At 48.2% G+C, this 21,115-nt stretch overlaps 7 protein-coding genes across 7 annotated transcripts; 4 read left to right on the forward strand and 3 right to left on the reverse strand.

Annotated features, from left to right (window-relative positions):
* Nucleotides 1–2,409: 2,409 nt before the first annotated feature.
* On the forward strand, nt 2,410–3,084 carry AO090003000686 (uncharacterized protein; the record flags this gene model as incomplete). Its single annotated transcript, XM_023234991.1, has 1 exon — nt 2,410–3,084. The coding sequence occupies one exon, from the start codon at nt 2,410–2,412 to the stop codon at nt 3,082–3,084; it is 675 nt and encodes a 224-aa protein (XP_023090055.1).
* Nucleotides 3,085–3,239: 155 nt separating this feature from the next.
* On the reverse strand, nt 3,240–3,659 carry AO090003000687 (hydroxyisourate hydrolase; the record flags this gene model as incomplete). Its single annotated transcript, XM_001819784.3, has 1 exon — nt 3,240–3,659. One exon carries the CDS (start codon nt 3,657–3,659, stop codon nt 3,240–3,242), a length of 420 nt encoding a protein of 139 aa, XP_001819836.3.
* Nucleotides 3,660–4,554: 895 nt separating this feature from the next.
* On the forward strand, nt 4,555–5,691 carry AO090003000688 (ArsA family ATPase; the record flags this gene model as incomplete). Its single annotated transcript, XM_001819785.3, has 3 exons — nt 4,555–4,941; nt 5,001–5,590; nt 5,649–5,691. The coding sequence occupies 3 exons, from the start codon at nt 4,555–4,557 to the stop codon at nt 5,689–5,691; spliced, it is 1,020 nt and encodes a 339-aa protein (XP_001819837.1).
* A 3,916-nt stretch (nt 5,692–9,607) lies between these two features.
* Nucleotides 9,608–11,095, reverse strand: AO090003000689 (eukaryotic translation initiation factor 3 subunit E; the record flags this gene model as incomplete). Its single annotated transcript, XM_001819786.3, has 3 exons — nt 9,608–9,626; nt 9,697–9,891; nt 9,954–11,095. 3 exons carry the CDS (start codon nt 11,093–11,095, stop codon nt 9,608–9,610), a joined length of 1,356 nt encoding a protein of 451 aa, XP_001819838.1.
* A 379-nt stretch (nt 11,096–11,474) lies between these two features.
* AO090003000690 (mitochondrial 54S ribosomal protein mL49) lies at nt 11,475–12,282 on the forward strand (the record flags this gene model as incomplete). The annotated part of the gene is made up of 3 exons (XM_001819787.3): nt 11,475–11,637; nt 11,778–12,169; nt 12,232–12,282. 3 exons carry the CDS (start codon nt 11,475–11,477, stop codon nt 12,280–12,282), a joined length of 606 nt encoding a protein of 201 aa, XP_001819839.1.
* Nucleotides 12,283–13,569: 1,287 nt separating this feature from the next.
* On the reverse strand, nt 13,570–16,563 carry AO090003000691 (putative ARID/BRIGHT domain protein (SWI1); the record flags this gene model as incomplete). Its single annotated transcript, XM_001819788.3, has 1 exon — nt 13,570–16,563. The coding sequence occupies one exon, from the start codon at nt 16,561–16,563 to the stop codon at nt 13,570–13,572; it is 2,994 nt and encodes a 997-aa protein (XP_001819840.1).
* Nucleotides 16,564–19,462: 2,899 nt separating this feature from the next.
* On the forward strand, nt 19,463–21,015 carry rpt3 (proteasome regulatory particle base subunit RPT3; the record flags this gene model as incomplete). Its single annotated transcript, XM_023234992.1, has 5 exons — nt 19,463–19,638; nt 19,774–19,872; nt 19,927–20,213; nt 20,270–20,933; nt 20,997–21,015. The coding sequence occupies 5 exons, from the start codon at nt 19,463–19,465 to the stop codon at nt 21,013–21,015; spliced, it is 1,245 nt and encodes a 414-aa protein (XP_023090056.1).
* Nucleotides 21,016–21,115: the final 100 nt, after the last annotated feature.

Raw genomic sequence — 21,115 nt, forward strand, 5'->3', positions numbered from 1 at the left:
GAAAGATAATATCGATCAGAACGCAGGTAATGCTCTTGAAGACTTATTCAAGGCAATTTGTTGATGTCCGTCCGTTATTCTGCACAGAATCCCAGAGTAACTGTGAAGGGAAGGGAAATGAGAAGTTGTGACGTAGTCGGACTCAAAGGGAGTTTTTAGGGGGAGAAAAAAAGAGGGGAGGCGGTCGAGTGTCGTGAGCTAAGCGTTTTTGGGCCTTGTCTAAGAACTCGACTCCTGTCACGCCAAAGTGTAAAAAAAAAAGAAAAAAAAAAAAAAAAAAAAAAAAGAGAAGGGAAGGGAAAAGAGTATGCAACCTTAGGGTGTGTACAAAAGGCCAACGGGTACCAGCTAAAGTGCAACCTCAACTGTAGAACAAGAAAGTTGGCTCTTTCTTCGTTCTTCGGTATTGTATTGTAGGATTCTCTTTTTCTTTTCTTTTCTTTCCTTCTTTTTTATTTTTGTTAATTTTCTTTCCCACTTTGTATCTGTCGATTGCTTATTTCTTCTCTTCCTTTGTTCTATTTTTCTTTTTTTTCTTTCCTTTTTTTTTTTTTGCCTTCGTTGATTTCTAATCCAAGTATCAAGGGCTAAATTTGATAGACGGAATGATAGGAGGGGAAAAAGGGAAACACTTGGATGGAAGAACCAACCTTACAGGAGGGGAACAAAAATAATCACGATCAAGCAGCGAATTATGCAGTCGAACGCTGGATGACCCTTACGGAGTATGTACAGGACTTGCAACAAGGACTTGGAGACAGGTGGACACCCGGCAATACGTTTCGACCAATATGAATGACGACAGCCCGTGGACGCGATGGTGAGGGTGGAAACGACAGACCAACTCAAAAACGGACACCCGTCACTTGCAAAAGGATCAGGAATGTTTCAATAATCCAGGGATAACTGAATTGTAGAGGACAAGACCCCCCAAAGAGAAGAAAATTGAAGAACCGACGCGACAAACAGGCCCAATTCAGAAGGGAGACAGAATGTAGGGAAAAAGAAAAAAAAAGAGAAACGGCAGAAGAGATGAAGTCACGGTGACGACGACAGGAATTTTCTGGGATGTCGGACCAGCCGGGTGGCCGCTAAGAGTGGAGACCGCTTGGATGGCCACTCGCCAGCGCTAGCGGCTCCACTACCTCCGGCCACTCATCGCTTTGATTCTGAGCCCCACCTTTGTCGTGACTCCAGAATCCAACATGATTTTTGAATCTCCAAACTTCCAAGGCCGCAATGGGATCTGCCGTAGATTCGAAACAGCGAATCAGGATTGATGCCATGTTTGTTCTCTTGCAGGGCGGTGAATCATCCCCGTCAATTGAATGGTCCAAACCCTAACGCGATAGATGAGATTGAAGTTACTACTTAGTAGGTAGCCACTGGCGGGCCCTCATCAGGAGATAATGAACAAGGAATCGATGGTCTTCGACCCGTCCATGCTTTGGTTTCTCAGGGGGTTCTCGCCATCCGGAGAATGACACATGGAGTTGCTGATTGGGCCCTGCTGATGACGCAATGCTTCTGGGACGTTCGTCCCGTGGGTTTCTATCACGTGATGCGTCGTCGCTTGCTCTCGTTGGTGGGCCAGACAAGACAAGTCGAATTTCTTGGATTGCCACTGAGTTGAGGTTCTGGACAAAGTACCATTGCCTCCACCCTTTCGGGCTTGTCAAAGTTGGTTGGGGATAGACTAGAGTCGACCTATTGTCGACTGGAATTTGTTTGCTTACAAGTTCAACGAGTAATCCTCAAAAAGTGTCGGGGCTACATAGTCGTACACTGTCCAAGCATGTATGCGCTGTACAACTAGTAGTACGGAGTAGTCGTCATTGATCTAAGGGTATCGCTGCATTTGCAGGCCAGTTGACGATGTACAATCCCTGACATGCTGACTGATAATGCGAATGCTAAATATTATGCATAATTGACATCGAGTTCATTCAGGTTTTAGGGTTGGCAGAAAAAGAAACTGGATTAGCTTTGTTTGAGATCTCGGGTGAATCAGGAAGCATACGAGTTATGGAGTAGGTAAGCCCTAGGTTTGCCGATTCAATCCTGGCTGTGGTACGTACCAGCTTACCTAGGGTTCTAAATGTTAGTAAGTCCTTTAATATTAGATTGACACATATAGTTATACGCGTTGTCTTATCGTAGCTCAAAAGCTGCCTCAGCAGAGATGGACCAGGCAGCAGGTTTTTCCCTGCCATTCCGCCTCGTGTAACAACGCTGACAGGCGACAAGGCATACTCAGTAGTTCGTGACTTGTTATAAAATGGGGTCTAATTCTCGTCTCCTTACAAGATGGTGTTGCTCTTTACTCAAAGATAGTTAATTACTTCCAGGACAACAACTCGGCCCGAAATGGCAAAACTACAGGATATCCCAGAAATCATTCTTCTTTGCATGGAGGAGAAGTTCATCACGGCATTCAACGAAGCTCTCCCAACTCAATGGCCGTCCTTCGCAGAAAACCCGAAGGTCAAGATTACCGTGCTTAATATGGGACTCCATGCGGTCCCTGCCACGACCAAATTCCAATTAGTTGTCTCACCTGCCAACTCCTACGGCCGCCTGGACGGCGCCTTTGATGATGCGATCTCGCGGAAATTCTGCCGGCCACATCATCCTTATGACACACTCACGCGCGCAGCGCAGCAAGTGCTTTACGAAAAATGGAGAGGCTTTGCGCCCCCGGGATCTTGCACGCTGGTCCCGTTCCCTAAAGATATGGAAGGCACAAATGCTTGGGGTTGTAAATGGGTAGCTATTTGTCCGACCATGCGAGCACCAGATAACGTTACGTGGGACCGAGAAGTGGTGTACGAGTGTGCGTGGAGTTTGCTATGTCAACTGGAAAGCTGGAACCATGACCGAACCGAGGACAGGATCGACAGCATACTGATGACACCACTGGCGACGGGGGTTGGGCGTGTAAGTCCTCAGAGATGGGCATCGCAGTTCATCCTAGCGATGAAGCATTTCGTGGATGCGTTGGAACGACCAGAGAGATGGAGTCAATTGGGATGGAGGGACATCGAAGAGGGTGTGCTGGAAGTCGAAGAAACATGGAAAGAATAAATTTGGTACATTGTCAATACCATAGATCAGGGTCTCGATTTACTTGAGGCTCCCAATCTATGTGTTTATCTGCATACATTGATATACGTCATATAGCCCATGCCTCCACCCTAATCAAACGGTGATAAGATCCCTCAGGCGCTTTATCGATAGCATCACGATCCGCGGTAAGTTGAGTAGTTCCAAGGCCCCAGGAGCACCGGCACATGATAGTGCCGCCATCCCTCCTCCCCTTCTCGACCACGTCCCTTCACTGTGAATTTCACCTCCACCTCGGGCCAGAAACTCTCGACTCCTTGCGCTTCATACCATGGTCCAACTTCGAATCGCACTGACCAGTGTGTCTTGCTGTCAGCCGCTGGGAGGGATGCGAGGATAGCAGGAACAGGGGCTGGGCAATTTGTCGCAGGCGTCCAGTTCTTGACGCGACCATCAGCGTCGGTGGTCGCGGTAAAAGTGATGGGGCTTTGGCTGCTTGAAGGGGCCGACAAGAGAGTCAGCGTCACCGGGAGGTTCGCCGCCGGGGTTCCCGACAGAGTATTTAGCACGTGGCAGGTAATAGGGTCGCGAGACATTGTAGCAGAGGTGTTTGGTGCAATCGAGTTATTGACAGCGGTGGAGGATGCTGGAGGTGGAAGAAGCTGCTGTTGGTAAAGGCTGAGTCGATCTTTGGTTCTGGCCAATTGCTCACTGGATCTCATGTCCATCAAGGAAGAAATATTCGAGAGGAAAAGGAGGGTAATGATTGGAGAGTGGAAATCGTAAGGAGATGTCGGGTACTTTTTTTCTTCTATCCCCTTATATGTAGACCTATGGGGTTTTTGTATCTCCGCTCTTCATGCATCGGAGACCACCGACAGTCTGTTGAACCCTTCCGGAGTATACCTTCAGTGGGGCAGCAAATTGTGATATTCAAACTTCACGTTGTCAATTTCTAGTACATAAGCCATTCTATGATGAGAACGAAACTCTTGGGTGTATTAATATTATCATTGACAGGAGAGCAGTCTCTTGGAGTGTTTTCGAAAGAATTGTCACGCTTTCATCGCATTGACTACACATTCTTTAGCGGGGAACATCATGGTAGCCTCAGGCAGGAAGGCCCCGCACGTGCCACCTTTGACCGACAGCAACGGGGAGTTGTTTCTTAGTTTCCAGCTGCCACGGGCGCTTGTTCGAGATAAGACTCCCTTTGGATCGATCTTAGGCCCGGAGATTTCTCCTGAATTTTCGAACGTGTGAACAGCTTGTTTCTAGCACTTGCAGCTTTTCACGCTTATCTTCCGGAAGCTTCGATCGCCGCAGCAAAAAAAGTTTTGGGTCTTGCGGGGAAAACAATCTACGTGGTAAATTCAACTCCATCAGTGTTTATTGTCCGACTGAGTCACAGCTTACCTTAGGTCTCTTTTTAGTCCATTGAATCTTAGTTGTCTATCTTACAGATTTCAGCCATTTCACACCAGTTTCACGATGTCTACAGCCGTCGTACAGGCCGACGATCTTATGGAGCCTTCGCTCCAGTCGATTGTCAGCCAGGATACCCTCCGCTGGATCTTCGTTGGTGGTAAAGGAGGTGTTGGTAAAACAACTACCTCCTGTTCTCTTGCGATTCAGCTGGCCAAAGCTCGCAAATCGGTTCTACTCATCTCGACCGATCCCGCACACAACCTCAGTGACGCCTTTGGGCAAAAGTTTGGAAAGGAAGCCCGATTGGTTGATGGGTACACCAACCTTAGTGCTATGGAGATTGACCCCAATGGCAGCATCCAGGACCTGCTGGCCAGCGGCGAGGGGCAGGGCGACGACCCTATGGCTGGATTGGGCGTTGGGAACATGATGCAAGATCTAGCATTCAGCGTATGTTTTTTTTCTCGGACTACCGAGCGACCATGCCGTGCCTCGACTAATCAATGCAGATCCCCGGTGTTGATGAAGCCATGTCCTTTGCGGAAGTTTTGAAGCAAGTCAAATCCTTGTCGTATGAAGTTATTGTTTTCGACACCGCCCCTACCGGCCACACCTTGCGTTTCCTTCAATTTCCCACCGTGCTCGAAAAGGCTCTTGCAAAGCTTTCGCAGTTGTCGTCTCAATTCGGCCCGATGTTGAACTCCATTCTTGGCTCCCGCGGTGGTCTTCCGGGTGGTCAGAACATTGACGAGCTTTTGCAGAAGATGGAGTCTCTCAGAGAGACCATCAGCGAAGTCAACACTCAATTTAAGAACCCGGACATGACCACCTTTGTGTGTGTCTGTATTGCTGAGTTCTTGTCTCTGTATGAGACGGAACGTATGATCCAAGAGCTGACAAGCTACAACATTGACACACACGCCATTGTCGTCAATCAGCTTTTGTTCCCCAAGCAGGGTAGTGAGTGTGAACAATGTAATGCACGCAGGAAGATGCAGAAGAAGTACCTTGAGCAGATTGAAGAACTCTATGAAGATTTCAATGTTGTCCGGATGCCGCTGCTCGTTGAAGAAGTCAGAGGAAAGGAGAAACTTGAAAAGTCAGTTTTTGTTGATACTCACCTGTCAGGAAACAACTCGAGTGCTAACGATTTGCAGATTCAGCGACATGCTCATTCACCCATATGTTCCCCCGCAGTAAAGAGGCTCTGTGGCATTGTGCAATAATCTCCCCCTGTTGATCGAACCCGAACAAGACGGGGAACGGTATTCGACAGGGACATTCCTCGGTACAGGAGGATCCACTATCTACTACGACCGCACTTTATCACGGAATAACCGCTTGTTTATCATGAAGGTCATCACGTCGGAGATGGCGCAGGAAAATATGCAAGGTGAGGTTTTCAGCGAATTGTTATTATTGGGATGAGTTATGAGAAAGAATAGACAGTAATGCACGAAGCGTTTGATACTTGTATGGCCATGTCGATCCTCGAATAATCTACACCTTGCACATCAATACCTAAAGCATTTTAGTTATAATTTAATTCCCTCGCTTTCTTTTCCTTTTGTTGCCTGCGAGCTGTACAAGCTACCGTCATGTTGTTCGCCTCACTTCCGCCTTCTTCAGGCTCGAAGAGCTTATCGAAACTTACAAAATGTGGGTCTTTATAAAGGCTCCATTAAGGTTACCGCTCAAGCATCGTTCGCGGATGAGCAGATCGATAGGCCGACATCTCGATTGCGCATATGCATAGCTTCTCCACATGCAGCCTGTCCCGTTCAGGAGCAACTGCGTGCTCTTGACTTTGAGGATGACCTCAAATGCTTCATTTTTAACCGTGATTCAGGCATACTCAGTTCCGAAACGCGGCTTATCCAAAGATGGCCATTTTCTTTGTCATCTTTTCCCTATCGTCATGAGGTTATGGCGCGTTGAGAATATCGAGTAAGGAATACACCGCAACGAGCCAATGCCCAAGTCAATTGCACTATGGTTGTGACTCTTACTTTTTGGGTGATCTCAAGAGCAAAACCGGTGAAAGGACATCTCCTTGTTGGCTGACTTGGTAGACTGGGTAAAAAGCTCGTCCATTACCGACCAGCCGAATGAACGATGACCTGCGTTTTCTAACAATAGCCCTTCCACATATTGCCAACCTGTCACAGCAGCTAGATGGGTCTGAATCTGCTGTACCGCAGTAAACCTGCTGCATCTGTCGCATTCTGAGCACGAGAACAATAATGCCCACCGCCTCATCTTGTGGCATTTCGCTTGATGGCCCAGGCAGTTCGGAGCAAACGACATTCAACCCGACGACAAGGCTGGCCCTGCTATGACAGTCCACGCCAATAGCATCATAGACGTTTGCTCGCATGCGGGCCTTCCTAGTGAACATGGGCTAGCCGATTCTCGGCCAGATATCGTGAATCCTCAAAGCTAAGAATACAGTCAAAGCTAAGGGAGCGAGTTAGCCCAATTCCAAGAGAAGTATTGGCATTTTCCCCGTGGGTCTCAGAGATGGACTGAGAACTTGTAAGTCACTGCAAGCACGTCGTATTCTATCTGAGAATCGAGAGCAATCTTGACGTGGCTAGCTACCTATCTTAGGGTTACATGATAGGAATGTCCCTTTCTGAATGGATCCACGACTTATTCTCCGAGAGGCATAAATTGAAGCATTCTCTTAGAAAGAACTTCGGCAAGCATCATCTTCAAATTGGTGCTTGGAATCGACGTCTTAATTTGGCAATTGGTCCATATGCATCCACGGGAATATATTTTCCTGCAACAATTCGATGGTCACAGAGACAGGATAGATTTCCACTGTAGTAGATACCACGGAGTGTGCACGAAAGCCTTGGACACGGCTTGTGTTTCCTGCGGGTGTCATTCTATTGCCAGGGTCTTTTAGGCTTACCATGCCTGAATCCTTGGACCGTAATAAACTTATCCTAGTCAAATGAATCTACAGAGCTTGCAGGCAGTCACAGGCACAACCCCTTCAATGCCCACCCAGTCCGTGGAGCCACGGTATTATACCCAGAAACAGACCGACTTTGGTGGTGCATATTCCCTGCAGACTTGGCAGGGAATTCAGACGAACAGGAGCGAAAGCCTGGGCGTTTTAATTCCGGAACTAGTGGCGCTACTGGAGAGCTGCTTTATTTGTGGATGGCGATAAGTCAAGCCTCACTTTTCCCAGCGAAAAGGGTTGGATAAAAGAGTGAGGCGGTTTCCCGAAATCCGACATCAGCAGCACGCGAAGTGTCCTCTCAGCCATATTCCTTTCGTTCTCGAAAACCCATGATGGTTTTCTTAGTTGCGTAAGTGCGATCTAGCCTAGGGTTTCTCTCTATGGCGGATCTTCCTCCCTTGGTGATCGCTGCTACTGGCTAGCATACAATTTCTCGGCATTTCCGTGTTTTAATCGACATCTACACAGTACAAAACGCTGGGCGTCTCATACACTTTCTACCCAGTATCCCTTGCATGGTGGGCACTATGTTGGATGCTTATAACCCTAAGTATCTCGTAGATATTCGCAGTCATCGTTATCCTCATCGCAGGCAACTCACCTCAGCCCCCATCAACCCTACTCACACATATACCAGTCTACCAAAGACAAGAAACATATCAATGAGGATGTCTCAGGTTCAGCAGTATTGGCTACCAGGATACGGTCTATCACGACACATTGTCCTAGGGCATATACAATACTTTCTAGGACCATCGGCATCTGTCAGACCATATACATACCAGGTATAATCACCACGATCACTTTAACACAAGCTATGAGACAATCACCCTAACAGCTGGATCTGAAACCAAAAGGGACGCGAAGGCTATCTAATAGTCGGTGTACCTCTAACGAGGGTCTGTGTCCTTTAAACGATCTTGATCGCGTGACCACACATCACTGACATTTGACCAGGAACAAATTGACGATCTCGCCGCCATGTCACGAGAATATGAACGGCAAGAGACCCTTCGGATGGCGGGCGATTCTCCCAACGAAGTATCCACCAGGCATGCTGAACCCTATATCAATGAGATCGTGCCCGTTCGAGCTTCGGGTCCGCGCAGACGTCCGTTCGACTATGAAACTCGACGTGGTCGGTAGTCACCTAGAGAACAAGAAAAAAAAAAAAAAAAAAAAAAAAAAAAAAAAAAAAAAAAAAAAAAGAAAGTTTCCGTTCATGTCAAGCCAGAGATATCCTTGATTTGGTTTTGAGCGTTTTGATCTACGCCTCCTCGCTCTTAATGAAGTTAGAATGATTGTTTGCATTTCTATATTCACATTATACGTTCTGTCGAAATAGCTATGTCTCTCTGTCTCTTACGTTGGGCTGAAAGAGAGGAAGAGACAGATTGCTAATCTTCGTCGTTTATACAGCCCTCAACTTGTTACGTCCATCAAAAAGCATTACGACATGCCTCTCCTGCTTAATTCAGTTTTGTAGCTGAGACCTAGATAACAATACTCTCTTGTTCGCCCTACGTCATATGTTCTAGTTGACTATCAGTCTTCTGCTACCGAGCCCCCTGATATGGAGCTATCCGTGAAAAGACGTATATAGATAGATTAAGTAAAACCACAGGGTTATAATTCCACTCATCTCTATAGATCATTCGTAACAGCATAGACCAATCACATGGAAAGCAGGTTTTAATATCGTAGGAACAAATAAAAAGGGGGTTAGTCCGTTGCCCTCCCAATCCGCAAACGAAGAAGAATACTGTACTGCTCTTCCTTTCTTTCCCTCTTTCTTTTTGAGTGTCCCTTTTTTTTGTCGCTTCTCTCCTTCTCTCCTTTTCGCTTTTTTAGGCTCTCCCAGCAATGTAAGACTTGATCGATGATCTTTCAATCGAAATATTTTCATAACAAAGGTTCACGACAGGAGGTGCCAACCAACTAGATCGGTGCAAAGAGATTAAAAGACAATTGGAAAAGAAAGAGAACATGAAAAGTGGACCACCTGAACGCCAGCCTGATGCCACTCTGCTTGGTCCCATCACTCAAGAAGCCCACAATCCGCGGGGGAATACTAAACATGAACAGAACCAACAAGAGAACGGTAAAAGACGAATTCTTGTTTTATAGCATAACGTGTGTTTATTTTGCGACGGCCGCACTGGATTGATATGGAGGTTAGTTGCCTGGTCAAGTTGGGTAAAGCGTTTATGCAAAAAGTTTCAACGAACCTCAAGACTTGTGTCCGGAAGAAGGCGCCCTTGGTCTTCTCAATAACCTGCTGGTACACCGACTGAGGGGGGTGGTTCATGATCACTGTGCCTTCCTTATAATCAATCTTGGCATCGACTCTGGTATCGCGGATGAGGTTGACAATCCACTTCTCACCCTCATCCTGGTTCAGGCCGAGACGGGTGGAAAGATCCCTGTATCACGTTAGTATCCTTTCTGTCTGCCCAGATTGCAATATTCATTCTCGGTTACATACTTGATATCAATCCGTTGGTGGATCTTGCAGTAGCTCTCGGAGATAAGGTGACGGGCAGCCTCGACGAAAGCATCGGCCGCAGAGACGAGGAAGAAATCGCTCCTCAACACATCCTCGGCCTCACCCAGCTTCTTCTGGGCCTCCTCGAAATCGAAGTCGATGTATAAAGCCTTGACAAAGTCGGTGATGGGGTCGGAGTATTCGTAGCCCTCCTGGCGGACAACCCGGATGAGGTCCTTCAGCTGCTTCTGGTAGAGACTGCTGCTCTTGTGTGCACGGCCGCGGTTGGTGATAACAGCGGCAGCAAGGTACCGCAGAATCCAAGGGCAGTGGGTCTGAATGGTGTTGATGTAGGCAGGGGAGAAGAAAAGGTCGGTCAGGACATCGCGGGCGGGGTCGTAGTTAAAGAAGGGGAAAAGAGACCAGTGGATCAACCAAGAGCGGTTCTGTAGCTGACCCAAGGGGTTGTTGAATAGGCGGGTTTCGATCGACTCCTTGGCCTTCTGGACCTCCTCCATGGCAGCCTCCCAGCTGGTGGTCAAAATCTCTGAGGCAAGCTTACCCCATGTGGCCGAGGCAACCTTGTCGTTGTCGGTGGAAAGAACACGGAACTGATACAGCAGCTCGGCAGCGTTACCGTAGCTACCACAGCTGTACTGAAAGCGGCCGTAGTCGAAAAGGCTGTTGACCATCTCGGGGGTAACGCCGTGCTGTTCCTCGAGGAACTTCAAGTTGGCAACCTTGTCACTCCGCAGGTTACCAACAACATCCTCATCCTGAAGCAATTCGGTGATCTTGGCGCTCTCCTCCTGGTAATGTTGCAACTTAGCGAGAACCTCCTCCCTCTTCTTGACAAACTCATCGGGAATGGTATCGGAGTTGTTGATTTCCTGCCACAGGTTGGCGACATAGTCGGTCATGTTGGTATGTTTCAGCAGCTCATATTTCGCCCGCACAATCTCCTTATCATCATCCTGGCCGGAGCTGAATTCGAGCAGAGGGAAAACAAGATGGCGGTCGAGGAAGGGGATCAACTTGGGTAGCAAATCATATTGGTTGGCGATCTCTTCAGCGGTCTTGGGGGGGTGAGCGGCGGCACCGCTGAGCAAAGTTTCAGCGGAGGGGGGAACGTTGGCTGCCATGGTGAACGACTGAGGACGGCGGCAGCGTCTCGAGGGAAGATAAGGAGGAGGGGGAGAAGAGGGCGTGGAGAAGGAGATGATGCGATCTCTGACTGAAGTCAGTGTGCGGCGGTCTTCTCTTCTTTTGCGCTGGCGAAAATGTGGGCGGGAGGGCTGGCGGTCCCGCTAGGCCTACTTGGGGCTAGCGCGCAGTCTCCGCGCAAGAAATCGCTTTTCATGCAAAGATCGGAAGACACTCGATCCTCTCTTACAGCTGCTTGCTCGCGTCGTGCTATTCCCCTCAACGTTGGGTGATTCGGTGTTGGGTTGCTTGCCTCGGATTCAACGCCTTGGGAATCTCTCCTGTTGCTCTTCCCTTCCATAGATCTCTCCTGGACCGATGGCGTCTCTCCTGCAGTCCCGTCCCGTCTGCTCGACCGTTCGCAAGCAGTCGACGGTTTTACCTACCTATCTTCAAAATGCTTCGCAGTCCGTTGCTTCTACTTCAAGGACATGTAGCTCATTCTCTACACTATCTTCATCCTCTAGATTGATCAATTCTCGTAAGTAGTACAAGGCTTCCGCTATTCCATGCCTGGTCCCGGTGGAGGACAAGCTATCCTATTATATAAGGAAGAAAAAGAGAGAAATTTGGGCGTGAACAAAGAGAACCTTCGGAGGAAAGCTAACTGATCCGTTTCAGAACATTGCCTCCGGTCCCTCCAACGCTTCAATCCCCGCTCCGCAGCTCCTACACAGCAATGCCGGACCTTCCTGGTACAATTAAAACGCCAGTCCCAGACCCTGAAAGAGAACGCCCCTTCGACAGCTACTCCCCTCCCATCATCGGCCAACTTGCAACTCACAAATCTTCCCTATTTCATTCGTCGTACTGCCTCGAACCAACTTCCAGTATACCTGGTCACCAAGGCCGGTGGTACCAAGCAGCAGACCAAGATACAGAAGACCGAAGGTGACCTGGATGCTCTTAGGAACGACCTTGCACGGTATCTGGGTCTTGAGTCCGGCGAGCCTCGCTCCCCCAAGAGCTCAGACATTACAATCAACCGTCTTAATGGACACATCATTGTCAAGGTACGCTTTAGTCATGTGCCCCTAGCGGGAGCATCGTATGATGCTAACCATACGCGTTGCAGGGTTGGCGAAAGCCTGAGATTCAGAAATTCCTTTTGGAGCGTAATTTTTAGAAGATGAAAAATCCCAAAAAGCCCTGGATATGAGTAATTTGCACGTCCCTCTCCATCTCCCTCCACTATCCGCTCGATCATCGACTTCCTATCCATCTTCCTGGCAAAAGTTCTGAACCAGAAGGGTTATATGTCGAATCCACCACAGGGCATCCGGGAACTTAAGTCTGCCGAAATGAATTATACACAAATGGAAAGTAGAATGGAAAGAATACAGGCAGCAGACACCTGACTGAGAAGGTCTTTTGCTGATCATCGGCAGAGGATGGTCCTATTTACTTTCTACTGCACCCCTTTTCTTTTTCCCCTCTTATCTAGCTTTATTTGCTTTGTATTATCTTCCGTGCTGGGTGTTCTGTCGCATTTTCAGTTTTGTTCGTGTCGTCGGAAGTTCGGCTTGTATTCTGGCATGCTTTCTGCCATTTTCTCACTTCCTGATCTCACCTCTCCATCTGCTTCGTGCCACTTTTCTGTCTCTTTGTACATTTCCATGACTTCACGGTTGCTTTTGCGCTAATTCTGTGGCTAATGTCGACGAATGGCTGGGTTCTCGTGGGCAGAGTATAGCATGCGCAAACAGAATAATTAGGTCTAGGCAGTAAATCTGAATATATCTTGATAGACACTGTTCTGGCGCCTGAATTGCATTCACGTAGCAACACATGGTAAATGAAGGAAATAACTCATTGAATGGGCTATCGCAACCCGAAAGAAAGTTTTTTTTTTTTTTTTTTTTTTTTTTTTTTTTTTTTTTTTCCATTGAACCACAGGTTCTATATCATAGATCATGAAGTGGCAGGCGTGTCACTGGACGACTAGAGTCGGGATGAGGTCCAACATTTATATAGCACATTAGTAGAAACCTGCACTTGCGCATCATGCCCCGAACGAGGGCATTTACAAGGTTCACCAGTTCTTTTACACCAAAAATGACGATGAATAGTGGGATCCATCAGCGGGATCCAGAGACCAAGTAAACCAAAACGAGAAAAGGTAGATAATAATGACCATGAAGTAAATTTACCCATTGAGACATCATGCATGATCTTTCGCCCGAGGGTATTGAGCATTGTACAGCGATAAGCAAAGATACACAAATCAAAAGGTCACGCCTCACGTATCTTCCCACCGGCGCCAGACAAAATCACAGGAATAAATGGTTTACTCAATAGAAGACATGACAGAAGTAAACATCAAGATGGCATATTGAAAGTGATGCTAGACATTCACCGACGCTATAAATAACCAAAAGAAAAACCAACCACACACCCCCTATTTAAAGCCAGGTCATTCTGCCAGTCGCGCATACGTTATCAATTGCCGCACGACGCCAGGATCCACATTGTGCATGAGCAACGCCCCGAGTAAGCTCTCTTTCTTTGGGATTATCCCAGACGGGAACCGTAACGCCGAGTTCGAGTCGGCATGTTTAGACTTTTCAGCCAGTCTCCTGAGAATAGCCAACCCTCGGTTAATGATGGAACTATAGGCGGCAGCTTCCGCTTCAGCCTGTCCTCTGGCAGCATGTGATTGACGGGGATTATTGTTGGTGGGGGGAACACGTTCGGTACTCAAGAGGCAGGAAAGTCGAAGAAGATGAATGGCAAATCCATCAACCGATTCAAGCCATGATTTGGCAAGGTTACCGTCTGCAAACCCGGAAAGGATGTCGGCGGCTAACAAGCCCTGCATGAGGAAAACTTTGCGAGCATCTGCTATGGCTAACGGCTTCCGAGGCTGGTCGGGAACGGGGCAGATAGCGAGGCCAAAGGCACGGGTAAGCAGTTCGTGTTGAATGCCACTCCCGTCCCCGGAGAAGATTGCCTTGAAAAACGTCCTATTGGGTTCATCGCGCGCCAACAGCTTGGCTAAGCTGTCCACCGCAGCCGGTGTATACTTATGGACGGAAGCACTGTAGGCGGTGAACATGACGCCATCCGCTCCCTGACTCGGTCCAGGGAATGGGGCAAATGACAGGAGAAAATGTAGGAGAGAGAGAGCTTCTTCTTTGCTCGGCAATTGAATGGTGTGGGCCAGGTTACTCAGATATATGACTGTGTCCTTCATGAAATCCAGGGTATTCTGATTATTTCGTAAAAGCATGTTCCGAGTTCCCAAATAGCGGACGATAGTGGAGATGAATTGCACGACCGGTGGCGTTGAAAGTACCCCAAAGTTCGACTCGGTAAATGAAAAGTTGCGCAATATCGTTGTGATACAGATGAGTCTATCAACAGCTCGATCTAGATCATAATCAAGACTTCCAAATTCGGGAATATCGGCCAAGGATGTCCACTCTGACTGACAACCCCGAGTAACCTCTTCATACGATGGAAGAAGCATGACATCTGACACCTCAGCAGCATGCTCAGCAAGGAATTCAGCTTGGTCTTCTGCACACTCAACCAAGCTGTCAACCAAATCCTCGCAATTGTCCAGTGAGATTTGAATTGCCGGTTCACAGGATATCGTTGCAAGGGTATCTAAAGCCAGACGCATCTCCGCGTGAATCCCTGACTTGATACTCATCGTGAGTGCGTGTATATCAATTACACCAAGTTCGGAGAAGGCGGGAACGTTAGGCTTGAATCTCGCGATTTCTTCACTCAGCTGATAAATTTCATCCACCGCGACTGGGCCATGGAGTTTACTTTCTGGCAAGACCATAGGCTTGAAAGGGTCCTCGATCGGATGCTTCAGAGGCTGGTCCGGAGTCTGATCAAACTGCTCGGACACCTTTCCGGACACTGAACCTGGACCTTTGGCAGATGGTGCGGGAGACTGGCCGGATAGTTGCCCAGTAGAGTCGTGGGGCGTTGCAGGCGGTTGAGATTGGCGAGAGACGCTGAGCCTATGCTGTTGTTGTTGTTGTTGTTGCTGCTGCTGCTGCTGCTGCTGCTGTTGCTTATTTGGCGCCTTCACTGGTGTAGGAGGAGCAAACCCATTAGGCACGCTGTTAGACATATTGTTTGGTGCTGGTGCATTACTAGGAGAAGGCTGTCCAAGTTGCTGTGAAGCGTCAAAACTTGGACTTGGCTTCACAGATGGTGACTGAAACTGCATGCCTGAGGGGTCACTAGGTTGTCGCGGTAGCGAACTTTGCTGCATCTGATCCGCGTACTGTTTCTGCTGTGTGCTAAGGAAAGCTTGCTCATAAGCAGCAAGGTTTCGCTGGTAGTGCTCCCGAATCTCTTGTACGGCCATCGGAAACTGCATCGGGGGATATTGAAGCTGTTGAGCTATTACCGGCCACATGTTCGCAGCGTTGATCTTCTTTGACCCACCCAGCTTCATAACGGTAGCGTATAATTGCACCAAATTGATCGGGCGCCCACAGACAATGGGATTCGGATCCAGAGGTAGGTTTCGCGACATCATAAATTTCTGCAACGACCTCATAAAACCTTCCGGGTTGGGAGGTTTCGACATCGTCTGCTGCATCTGTCTGATGGCCGCCATTTGTTGAGGGTTGGCCATGGCGTTCATACCAGCCGCGACGGGACGCCCTGCCAGAGCGGGGTTCATATTTATCGGACGGCCTTGGTTCTGCATTTGAAGAGCGTGTATTCGCTGTTGCTGCTGCTGTTGTTGGGCAGCCATCGCCTGGTATCCCTGTGGCATGCCACTGAAATGCGCTTGCATCGGTGCTTGCACACCGGCGGAAGTCATCGCGGTTGCAGGCGAAAACTGCCCTCCCATACCCTGGGGGAATGGTTGACCAGGAATGAACGAGCTATTTTGCGGGGTGTTGACTCTACTCGGATGATCCGGCTGCGACGGCGACATGTGGGGCCCAACATGAGGACCAGCGGGAGAGAATGGACTGGGGGACGCTGTTCCCATTCTTTGCACACCATGTTGGTCGAAGTCCTGGATAATCGGTGACTGACTGACATTTGGCGAAGTCCCTTGTTGAAGATGTTGGTACTGAGCAGGATGCGGGGCGAATTGTGTAGCGCCATTTGTCGGTCCTTGGTACCCAGGGAAAGGCACCTGGTGAGGCGTCTGCGATCGCGAGGCAGCTAGTCCACCTGGTGCTTGCCGGGGGGACATTGAGATGCCATCTTCGGGACGTGGGCGCTTGGACGGGATCACCTGGTTAGGATTGTGGAAACCAGGAGACGCATTTCGCGGCACGCCATTGAACATGCGCTGGAATTGGTTAGGGTCGGGAGTAGGAGATGCATGGAGGAATGCGGTGGAAGGATCTATAGTCGCCTGGTGAAAGGCACCATTATCATGGTTAGGGAGGTTCGAGGCGTCGGCTAGCCAGGCATTCATGTCGTGTGGTTTTACCAACCCATCTGCAAGGTGAAAGCTGTCAGACTTTATGAGACATAAGAATAGAGACTGATTTCAATCATCAATAAGTATCAACAATAGATGCGATATCAAAGCCATCATGGTTCCAGATAGAAAGATGATTAGCTGAAAATCGATCAATTGTCGTTTTGGGGGTTCTAGACGCGTCAAGCCGGAGTGTGAGGCGAGTCGCGCCTTGGTCTGCGACACCGAACACACTACAGTCTGGGCCGACATGGAAGTGAAGTAGAGGATGGGTAGGATAAACTGGGGTAGGAAACTGTTTCTTTGTAGACAAAGGAACAGTAATGATGTACATACCGACAAGGCTGGACAACTAAAATGCCGACTCACAAGCGGAGGATGGAAAGCCGGTCCCGAAATGGTAGCGGTTCGAAGGCCTGAGAGAGGTTGCGAAGATGTGAGGTCACGGGACCATGGGCGCCACAGGCAGACAAAAGTACCTGGTGTAATAACAGACTAACGAGCTGGGGACAGGAACCATTAGCAAATAGCAGGAGTAGGGTAGCTTCTAGACTAATACAAGAGTGTACAAATAAGATAAAAATAATAAATAAGAATTATGGGTAAGCCATCAAACAATCAGAAACTATCATTTGGAGCGTGCGTGATAGACCCGAAGAATGGAGAGACGGGTAGCAGTGCGTGGCCACAGTTGGTGCAAGCGTGTGATAGGCAAAAAAAGGTAAACCCAATAACTGAAGACAAGCGGGTGGGAAGGAATGACATGACAGGCGTACCTGAATAATGACTGCAATAATCTGTAGGGCCGTGTTAAATGTTGTATTTTAATTTAGAATTTTTTTCGTTTTAATTTTAATTCCCCTACTGCCTTGGGGAGGAAAGGGAGATCGCTTGGAAGAAAGGAAAAGTGGAGGCACGGGGTAGATAGGCAGGAATGGAGACGGGCGTGGAGAGAGAAACGGACGCCTCAGGAGTCAAAGGCAGCTAAGGACAAGAAACGGGATAAGACAAAAAGGGAGGGTACATACGAAACTGGCGTATGACTTCCAGTAAGTTATTTTACCAGTGGGCAGCAAAACACAAGGAGAAGTCTCAGGCAGTCATGAGCAGTCGGTTAGCATTGGCGGTAAAAGGGGAAAGAGAGGGAAAGCAGTAGGCGGAAAGCGGCGGCAAGACGAAAGAGGCTGGAGCTTAGGTAACAGCCATGGGTGGATCGATGGGTATCCCACTTTACCCCTTTCGGACATCCTGGTCAATCACAGGTTTGTTCCATGAGCATTTGACTTCGTCCAACTGATTTAGAGCATTCATCCTGAAGGACTTGGTCGGTCTCTCTCTTTCTCTCTCTCTCTCTCTCTCTCTTTCGTTCCCCTGGAGAGAACCTCTACCATTTTTTTTTTCTTCACGCTGAGAAGTTGAGGTGGTTGTTGGAAGACTCGGTAGTACTAGTGATCCATTTAACTGGCCAAGATCAACTACTACCAAATTAGTAGTACGGTCTCAATCCGACCTGCTGCTGTGTCCAAGAAAGTAACCACTCGGGCATGTCTGTAACCTGTCAAAAGATACGGTGATGGTAATATGTTGAATGGTTTTGAATATGTTAAAATAGTTCGGTTTCTGCTGGCTTGGGAGATCACCGAATCCTCAATTGCCTGGGTGGATGCATATGTGGGTGTCGAAATGGAGAGTGTGTTTGTGGTAAAGAGAAACTGCGTCAGGCAGAATCTTGGGAATGAGCTTTTCAGGAGGACCTGCAGACCGAGGAGCGCTAGATTGATGGAGGATGAAGAAAAAAAAAAAAAAAAAAAAAGAACCAAACATAAAAAAATATCATTGTGACAAGGAAATAGACGATGAGGGCACCTGATTCCCTTATAACAGTGTGCCATCAACTACTCCGTGCTAAGCCCACCCAGTAAATCCGCCCAGTCTGAGTAGTCGATGTATGAATGGATAGATTGCGGACCGCGCTTGTTATTTACTAGCCCTTGCACGCATCTATTTAATTTTACATTGATCATGCTTTAGGTCTCTGTCTCTGTTTCCCTCTTTTCTGTTTTGAACAGGGGCCGTTCATTGTCCCACTTGCCACGTCCCGACGTTTCTCCACAATATAATGGTATTTAGTTGGTAATAGATGATAGGTGTGAACCGGTACCATTAGTAGTCAACTAACACCATCGTTGTGAGGGCACTATGGCTAGTTCGATTATGATTTAGACTCTTTTCTGTGGCTCGGAGAACTCCCAGTTATTCAGTCAATCCCTTGAACCCAGATGATGGGGTATTGACGAGAATAAAACACAGATTGAAATATCGACAGAGCGACCATCGGCGATCTCTCACCATATATATAACCCCTCGGGATAACTACTGTACACACCACTCTATGGATAACAACACACCATGTAGGAACTATATATCAGATGCTATCTGATCGGCTCGAACTGTCTTGAGTTTACATGGGACAGTTATCTATAGTTATCTAAATTATAATAGAAGTAATGATCAGTGGCTACTTGTTGTATAGCACCAGGTTAAGGTATTTTGTGAATGAGAGATCGGGATTGTTTCTACGGAATGCAACACAGTCATTTGACATTCGATATGATTCTCACAGATGCGTTGCCACATTGGGGCATTAGACACAGTTGTCCGGCAGTGACGCTGTACTAGTATTACTGCTAAATCTTGGGGCCGAGCTCCTACCCACGTGACCGAAACCGTAAGCTACGTTGAGCCAGTTTGGTTATGATCAAAGCAAAAGCTCCGATTCCCTCAACACTACCTCGCCGTTAGATCTCTCGCTCAGATATCTCAGCCATCATTCATACACCCCTACGATCGAATTCTCAACGTTACCGCTTCTTACCTGTGTTAGATTTCCACCATGGGAGACGTCGCCGTGGAGAATCCGGCGAACAACGTCACGCCTCATACCAAGCCGGCACCATTGGACACCATCCCCAACATAGACTCAATCGAAGGCACAGGGACTGATGGAGGCGACGAATATGCTACTTTGAAGAAACTCCAGAGACATTTAGAGTATGTTGGAAACGGAAAGTCCCCATGGTCTGTACTGACGCTTCAATAGATACATCCAGCTCCAGGAGGAGTACATCAAGGATGAGCAAAGGCAAGCTAGTATTATCCCCCCACCTCAGCGGCGATATTTTTAACACCGAACTCGAACAATAGGAGCCTGAAAAGAGAACTTGTTCGTGCACAGGAAGAAATTAAGCGGATACAAAGTGTTCCCTTGGTTATAGGCCAGTTCATGGAGGCGATTGACCAGAAGTACGGCCCAAATTGCATTTGATAGAGGGGACCTTGCTAATGGAGATTTTCCAGTACCGGAATCGTGCAATCGTCAACCGGCTCGAATTATGTCGTCCGGATTCTATCCACGCTCGACCGCGAGAAGCTCAAACCATCGTCCTCGGTCGCTCTCCATCGCCACTCCAACGCCCTTGTCGATATCCTACCTCCAGAGGCCGACTCCTCCATCGCTATGTTAGGCGAAAATGAGAAACCAGACGTCACGTATGCCGATGTTGGTGGACTTGATATGCAGAAGCAGGAAATCCGCGAGGCAGTGGAATTGCCATTGACGCACTTCGACCTGTACAGGCAAATCGGTGGGTTGATAAATTTGAATGAGCTGTGGATTGTGCAGTATTACTTACTATCGCAGGTATCGATCCTCCTCGTGGTGTCCTGCTATACGGCCCTCCCGGAACAGGTAAGACTATGCTGGTCAAGGCGGTGGCGAATAGCACAACTGCCAGCTTCATCCGAGTAAACGGCTCCGAGTTTGTCCAGAAGTACTTGGGTGAAGGTCCTCGCATGGTCCGTGATGTGTTCAGGATGGCCCGGGAGAATGCCCCCGCTATTATCTTCATCGACGAAATCGACGCCATTGCCACAAAGCGTTTCGACGCCCAAACTGGTGCCGATCGTGAGGTTCAACGTATTCTTCTGGAACTCCTCAACCAGATGGATGGTTTTGAGCAATCGAGCAATGTTAAGGTCATTATGGCTACTAACCGGGCCGATACTTTGGATCCTGCTCTGCTGCGTCCAGGTCGTCTGGACCGAAAGATCGAGTTCCCCTCTCTTCGTGATCGGCGAGAGCGTCGGTTGATTTTCACCACCATCGCATCTAAGATGTCCTTGTCCCCTGAGGTCGACCTTGACTCGCTGATTGTGCGTAATGAACCCTTGTCTGGTGCTGTCATTGCCGCCATCATGCAGGAGGCTGGTCTACGAGCCGTGCGGAAGAACCGGTACAACATTATCCAATCTGACCTTGAGGATGCTTACGCTGCCCAAGTGAAGACTGGACAAGAAGCGGACAGGTATGTTATTTCATTCAGTTATGTTACCCCGTTTATGACACCCTACTAACCACCTATCTGCAGGCTTGAGTTCTACCGGTAAATGGGGTATATTTATTTTTGGTAGTAATTAATGAGCTAGAAATGCCCAATCACGTGGCGAAAGGGTATTCATGCAGTTGTAACGTCAAGCTTCAGACTCT

The sequence above is a fragment of the Aspergillus oryzae genome, chromosome 2 (genome assembly GCF_000184455.2).
Source record: "Aspergillus oryzae RIB40 DNA, chromosome 2".
NCBI classification, from domain to species: Eukaryota; Fungi; Ascomycota; class Eurotiomycetes; order Eurotiales; family Aspergillaceae; genus Aspergillus; species Aspergillus oryzae.